The following is a 7,621-nucleotide window of genomic DNA, read 5'->3' as shown; positions in this document are numbered from 1 at the left end:
ATGAAGTTCCTAATGTACAAATTGCTTAAATGGTCGTACGATCATATTAAAATCGAAAGACCTTTTAGTTAAAGCTAATTGCCAAAATGTCATGCTAGCATCCTCGGACCTCAAAAGGCAAGTACAGATGACAAATTTGATGTATAAATTACAAAACCTTGATGGGCGCCAAGGCATGTACAGATGACAATTTTGATGTATGAAATACAAAACATTGATGAGCGCCGACAAACAATATAGGTAAAAAAGGGAGAGAAGAAAAAAGGGAGGAACAGTTCGATGGAGTCGAATACTTTATAAGCATTAGATCCTGATGAAGTTTAGGAAAATTGAGGATCCCAACAATCTAGGCAATTCCTATAATTTTGAGAAACAACAGCAACGCCCTACTGTCCTAAGATGCACATTAGAAATAGGAGAAACAAATGCAATGAAATATTTTCCTGAGATACAATATTATGTGCCCCACATTACAAGCAAATCTATAATAGTAATTTCTGGCTTTAAACAAAGGATTGATATGCTGCATAAGTCAGTACTTTGGACCCAGCTAAGGGCGTCTTTTCCGATCGTCTTCATCCTCGTCAGAATCGCCACTTTCACGGAAACGTGGATTCTTTTCCTGGTCACCACTTTCTCGGAAACGTGGATTCTTTTCCTGGTTAATAGGAAATAATATGGATCAAAATTTCAGGCAAGTTAAAGGACAGGAACAATTAGCAAAGGACTTTTTTTGTTTGTCCTCGGACACAAAAAAGGGCCCAAGTAAAAGTTAAATATTAGCAATTTTCAATTAGCTGCATCAGACAAATGCCAGTAATGAGCATTGAAACTTTCAATTTGTTGCAGTAAGAGATGAAAGGCAACATCCCCATCTTTGACCACAGCCCGCTCTGGGCATCACTAAATAGTAGATACAGCAAATCTAATATACAAATTTTGTTATGTCGAGACCTAAATATATGTGTTAGCTACAGAAAATATAAGTAACTGCGACATGTGAGCATTGGTGTTTAGTTTTTACCGGTCTGGAGTCATGATCAGAATTTCTACGAGAATCATGATCTGAAGTTCTTTTGGTGATCTCTGGTCCAAAACGGTCATCTTCCCGATGTCTCTTCCGCTGATAATCTAATTTTCCATACATAATGCAAATTTAAATATTTTTTACAGCAATAACATAATCATAGAAATGATTTGGGATGCTAATTGATTCTTTAAAAGATCAATACCTCCTCTACCTTGTCGACTAGAACCGCCATAGCCCTGTCTTCCACTGTTTCTACCATCTATAGAATACATTCAGACGACCCAAAAAGCATTAATGCCAAGACAGACAAAAAGAACATGGAAATTCAGGATAGTGAATAAAATTCAAACATGCAAACTGCAATCTGAAACAATTATAAACAAACCTTCCATCCTGGTCAACAAGACGAGCCACAAAGGCATTTATTAACAGCTAAAAGGGTAAGAGCCAGTGAACAATTCCATCTATACAATTATTATTATTTTACTATTTTACTTTGATCTGAAAATGTGAGAAGGAAAAGACAGGTCCACCACTATAGTCTATTAGCCTCTTAAACCAGGTAATTACCACGAACAACTTTGTAACATCACTTGTTTTTTCTTGAAAAAGGTTATCGACTTTCCCTAACTAATTTGCAAATGTCATACATAAGATAGGCCTTATCTAATCCGCTGAACGAAATGTCTATTGTTTCCATATCCTTAAGACTAATTATATCATAAAGGTAGGCTGTTGAGCCCTATATACATCATGTTTCTTAGTGTCGTTACTCTTTCACAGGGTTTAGTGAAGACAACCTGCGATTTCACCTTAAGAGACGCACAATATTACACTTACATGACACATATAAGAAACACTTTTTCCAGTATTCTCTACACTCTACATCAATTACAAACAGAGAAGAGACAGGATTAAAGGAGGAAGAAACAATTTACAGAAAAAGGATATATTGATATAATTTAAATCAATTAAATTAGTAAAATCCATAAATGATATTATTAACACATACTTCTATTTCCAATTCAAAGTTAAAGTACGTTTAGATTACTATCAACTATCAAGCATCAACTTTATCATAACAGTTGAAAGTCATACATGCACGTACATATATATAATTTTCATGCTGCGTAAATAACATATTAAGAGATTCTATTCTTAAATACAAGAACTAAAGAAGCAGTGTGTGTGCGTGTGTGTGTCTGTGTCCATGTTATTTATTTTAAAATTGATTCAATGGATGTGTGGGCAATGGGGGCAGCTGACCTTCAGCGACCCCTAGTTGTGTCCTTTAAGTAACTAAAGGAAGGGACCACCTTCAATCATCCCCCCTCAAAAAATAATAATTTAAAAAATGGCAAAGTTTTAACAAACTGGTGACCTTCCATTAAATCGCATAATAGCATCGAGCTCTTGGTAGTTAAATGCAAGTCAAATCCCAAGAGTGGAGTGATAGTTATGTAACAATATTGCATTGCAAATTACAAATAGATAAAGTTCTGAACTTACAATTAGATGGCATAACAGGTGGAAAAGAGCCCAGAGACCCTACACCGTAATCTACTAGTTCCCTTTGTGCTTCCAGCTCCTTCTGAACTAATTTTCCATAACCACCTCTGCGTACAGCTAGTTAAGGAGAAGTAAAGATTCAACTAATACACATTGGGACAAGTAGACCTTGGCCCAGAATACATTAATTTAATACTGGAGCATTCAATAAATTTGTATTTAAACATATCAAAGTTCTACAATAATGCTACCACCTTCGTAAATAGAAACATATCACTGCATAATACGTAAACCGAAACTATTATCATGTGATGTGCTGGACTTGGTCACTCCTAAGTCCTAACTGGTTGTTCACAAAACAAAGTGCTCGAATGGTAAGATTTGTATAGGGGGTAATTGAGATACATATACAGCACTGATTATAGCTTAAGGATATTGCTCCATCACTAAAGAATGATATGTATTTTCTTAATGATACTGGGTTGCTTAAAAGCTAAACTGACCAACTTCATTTCTTGTAATGACAATTAAACGAATGAGAAGCAATTACAGAACTAAAATATATACTGAACAGGCAGAGATAATGCACAAAAATGGAGCCAGGTGGTTCACAGCACACATAACTTCGACCTAGGACCAGGGCCAGCTATTAACCTGTGCAGTCAGCCCAAAGGCACGGGGACGAAAATTTTCAGGGGACGAAAATTTTCAAGGGATGAAAATATATACTGAACAGGCAGAGATAATGCACAAAAATGGAGCCAGGTGGTTCACAGCACACAGAGCCGTGCCTGAGATTTTATGTTGCTTTGTACAAAATTTTAGACGGGTGCCCTATAATTAAAATAAAATAAAATAATAAAGTAAATAAAATCCAAAAATTAACTAAATATCTTCTTTTATAATATAATTTAAATATATCGAAAATCAAGAGATAAATTACAAGTACATAATTAATAAGATGTAATCATTATAAACAAAAAAACAATGACATAAACCTAATTTATATGTAAACCTATTTAAATTTTATATAAATATATAATTTAATCAATGTAATTTTATAAGTTAATATTTTTCATTTAATATGTAAACATTGCATGTAGTTATAAAATAAAATAATTTAATCACCTAAGAATTGAATTACTAAAAAAATGATAAAATGTAGAAGTTGTCTACAAAACCTTAGTGTTCACGGTTGTATTATAGTTCAATGAAATAAGTAAGATTAGTAGTCTATATTAAATTATTATGATTAATTTTAATCTTTAAGATCAATATAACATGTTTTAAGTTTACTTATAATTATAATTGATAACTAGTTAGCGCGTATTATTTTTTAAACTTTATTCTATCTGCATTTTTCTTTTTTGAAATGAAATTATAATTACTTTTTTTTCCAAGACTATATTATTATGTGTATAAGGCACTAAAAAATGGGCCCCTCAAAATTTTGAGCCCTGTTCCGTTGAACACTTGGAACACCCTCAGGCACGGCTCTGACAGCACACATAACTTCGACCTAGGACCAGGGCCAGCTATTAACCTGTGCAGTCAGCCCAAAGGCACAGGGACGAAAATTTTCAAGGGCCTCCAATAAGTCTAGGCCCGGTATATATGTTATATGTATTGGACAGAATCGCACCCAACTCTAGAGAAAAGAAGACACGTAAATAAAACATAAGAGAGTTTGGTGATTACTAATTTTTTTATATAATAAAATATGTAAATTATAGTTAAGTTATGATCAATGTAACAGAAATCTAGATTTTTCTCTTAAGGATGTACTGAAAGTATTTATGCGGTGTGAATTGTTTTCAATAAAAGGGCCCAACATTTAAGTTTAGCACAGGGCCTCTTTTATGATTGAGCCGGGCCTGCCTAGGACACAGAGGCAGACTTTTACAATCTTATACCATGGAGTAGAAGAAAGAGAAGATGTGCAGTAGATGATGACTGCAGATAGAAAGAGGGACTTAAAATGTTGATTAAAGTGACTAGGTGGTCCAAATGTAGCAAGTCACTGCTTGTTGAAAACTATAAGTGGCATAGTTGAAGAGGACAAGAATAAAATCTTATATGCTTAAAAGGATATCAGGATCATAGTCAGTGCGATATTCATCGCGCACCTGAAAAATAAGATTCGTGTCAGATGTAGTGCAGCTTTGAGTGTAGAAACTCAAGTAACAATTAAAAGATAAATCACCTGGCCACCACTTCGACCACGTCCCCATTGTCTTCCTTCTTGAAAACCCCAATCAAAATCCACACGAATAGGTCGATCATCAAGTATTGTCCCACTTATATATTTAACAGCATCTTCAGCATCATCTCTAGAATAGTACCTACAGAAATGTATCACAGAGCTGCATTAGCCTAGAACTTTAACACTTACTCCCTTTTAGTTATTTATTGGCTAAGAGACTGTGTTTCAACTAAATAAAAAACAACACGATGTTAAATAACTTCAGCAGCTAACAGGGGCAGAAATACCCTGAATAAGAGACCACAATAAATCATCAACTTATAAAAATATGATGATAAAAGTCCAACACCAAATAATACTGCCTGAGAAATTCATACATCTAGAAGATTTGAGTCTTCAGAACTACCGACGAGAGCAATAATATTTTATAGCAACATATCATAATCGCAAACAACCTTAGGACAAAATGCATGGAAGTTTGCATGTCTAAAAGCACAAGAAACTGCAAAAGAAACACAACACTCCAGAAACAATTGTAAAGATAGGGAACTTACATAATAAAGCAAAAACCACAAGGAGTTTTAGTGTTCTTATCTAATCCCATTACGATTTTTTTGATTTCTCCAGCTCGAGAGAACAGTTCGTATGCTTGTTCTTCAGTTGTGTAGAAAGACATGTTGCCAACATAAACAGTTGTTGAAGTCAGGAGAGCATGCTCAAATTCTTCTTGTGAACCTTGAAACCTTCTATCCCTATACGCAGAGATCTTGTTTGGATCCTAACAGTGAAGAAGAAAATAACAACACATGGGCATAAACAACTTTGAAAAAAAATGTAAACAGAAAGGCTATCTTGGATGCTTATATAAGAAAATACTACAGCAAAAGGCTTAAAATAAACAAAGTAGATGAACATCAATACTAAATAGATATGTGTATAGTCAGAAATAACCTATACCTATATGCCACAAGTTCCAACCATAGACACGATCCAAAACTTAGGTTTTGTACAAAAATACATAATGGAACAACCAGTAACTTACATGTATATAACAATTAAGTTCCATATTGAAATACAATTTTTTTTAGTTTATATGCTAAATACAACAATTTAGTACTAGTAAGGTGCCCACATCATATGTCTTCTACCTCCGCTCAGGTCATAAATAATACTTTGTCAAGGTTTATTTCCCCACTCTTTTCATCTCTCTCGCAGTCAGATAATTATCTGCTAATTATATGTCCAACCATACTACCCTATTTCTCAAATATAGGCAAAACTTGTGTCTGTTGGAAATATAACATAGGCATATTGATCATAAAATACATAATAAAAAAGGATCAGTAGACTACACTTAGGTGCCAATTAACTTCCACAATAATGTGATTTCTTTTTTGATTTAACCCTAAACATCAAATTCGACATAAAATTAATAAGATGTCACACTTTCTTAATCTACCTCTGTAGCGACTTTCAGAAATAAACAATACTTAGTCAAGTTTCGTTCCATCATTTTCTTACTAATTAGCTTCCAAAAAATTTATTTCTAATTAGCTTCCAATCATATACAAGCAATGTAAGATCCGGTAAGCTTGTGCATCAATTAAAAATGCTACATCAACATGTAATGCATCTCTTACATGTACCACAGCTCAAACAACGTCGAAAAAACACACGAAATGATGCGTGCAATGAGCTCGAAAGTAAAATTACCTTGAACAGTAAGGCCATTTGGGTTTGTACAACGACAAAATGAAAAATCACCTGCAAATTGAACGCAATTTGCGCAAGAGTTTGAATAGCTAGGGTTTTAGATACTGAAAATTAGGGGAACTTATGCTAGGTTTTAAATAAATAGAAGCGAATTCAATACTACGTTGAAAATGTTTGATATGTATTTGTGGGGAAAGAGAGAGACACGAACAGGAACAAGTGGGAGAGATAACTGACCTTGTTAGCTGCGGCGAGGCGAAAAACGGAGGCCGGAGGAGAGAGGAGATATAACAAGTACTCTGGGTCTCGATTCAGTTAATTCTTTTTTCTAAAAAAAGTACTTTTCGTGGGAAAAAAAAATACTTTTTGAAATATATCAATTCTTCCATTATATTTATTTTATTTTATTACTCGTACGATACAAGATTCCTTCTTGAAATATATTATTTTTAATATATCTAATATAGTTTTGTTATAATTAATACTCCTTCCGTCCCCCTGGGTTATATACATTTGGGGGACGGGGACGCGGCACGGACTTTAATGCTCCGGTAAAGTGTACTTCTATAACTTATTTTTAAGATTTTTCTTTTATGAATAAATGTTTGAATGTTATATATTTATACGAAAAAAGAAAATTTTAAAAATAAGTTATATAAGTATGTTTTATAAGAGTATTGGAGTGCATGTCGAGCAGTTAAAAAGAAATGTATAAATTTAATGGGACAGAGAGAGTATAAATGATATCTTTTAATTATAATAATTTAAAAAGAGTGATAAATACATTTTTAAAACATAATTGCTGAACAAGTCATGTTTTTTTGAGAAAGCAAATCTTATCGTATTGTATTTAATTGAGATTTTAACAACAAAACATATGTATTCAATCATTCATGATATACAGGTATATTCGCTTGAATTTTAAAAATTGTATCAAAAATTTAAAGTAAAATTTTAAATTATTCTAAAAATATGATGGTATTTCATTTCATATTGGAAAATTCTATGAACCCAAAACATTATCCCAAGTTTTCATTATCCTTTGAAATTATGGTTAAAAAGTTGATGGTATTTATTATCATTAAAAAATTTAAATATTATGTAGCAAAATGAAATTAGTAAGAAGGAAAAATTGATTTTTTTTGTCACCCAACTTATTATATTTT

The 7,621-nt window shown here is 33.0% G+C and overlaps 1 protein-coding gene across 4 annotated transcripts; it reads right to left on the bottom strand.

The window, feature by feature from the left end:
* Positions 1–280: 280 nt before the first annotated feature.
* LOC108223923 (nuclear cap-binding protein subunit 2) lies at positions 281–6,801 on the bottom strand. 4 transcript variants are annotated; one of them, XM_064094227.1, is made up of 9 exons: positions 6,693–6,801; positions 6,456–6,506; positions 5,297–5,520; positions 4,743–4,881; positions 4,632–4,665; positions 2,540–2,650; positions 1,242–1,289; positions 1,025–1,131; positions 281–622 (listed from the first exon to the last, which is right to left on the bottom strand). In XM_064094227.1, the coding sequence occupies exons 2-9, from the start codon at positions 6,471–6,473 to the stop codon at positions 551–553; spliced, it is 753 nt and encodes a 250-aa protein (XP_063950297.1). In that variant the 5' UTR covers positions 6,474–6,506; positions 6,693–6,801; the 3' UTR covers positions 281–550. The 4 variants fall into 4 exon arrangements, with proteins under 4 accessions (XP_063950297.1, XP_017253885.1, XP_063950296.1 ...); XM_017398396.2 differs by having other exon boundaries at positions 281–658; positions 1,233–1,289; positions 6,693–6,799; XM_064094226.1 differs by having other exon boundaries at positions 1,233–1,289; positions 6,693–6,799.
* Between the last annotated feature and the right edge of the window lie 820 nt (positions 6,802–7,621).

This window comes from Daucus carota, chromosome 5 (genome assembly GCF_001625215.2).
Source record: "Daucus carota subsp. sativus chromosome 5, DH1 v3.0, whole genome shotgun sequence".
Lineage (NCBI taxonomy): Eukaryota > Viridiplantae > Streptophyta > Magnoliopsida > Apiales > Apiaceae > Daucus > Daucus carota.
Note: the sequence above shows the minus strand (reverse complement) of the source record. Positions and strands in the feature narration are given on the sequence as shown.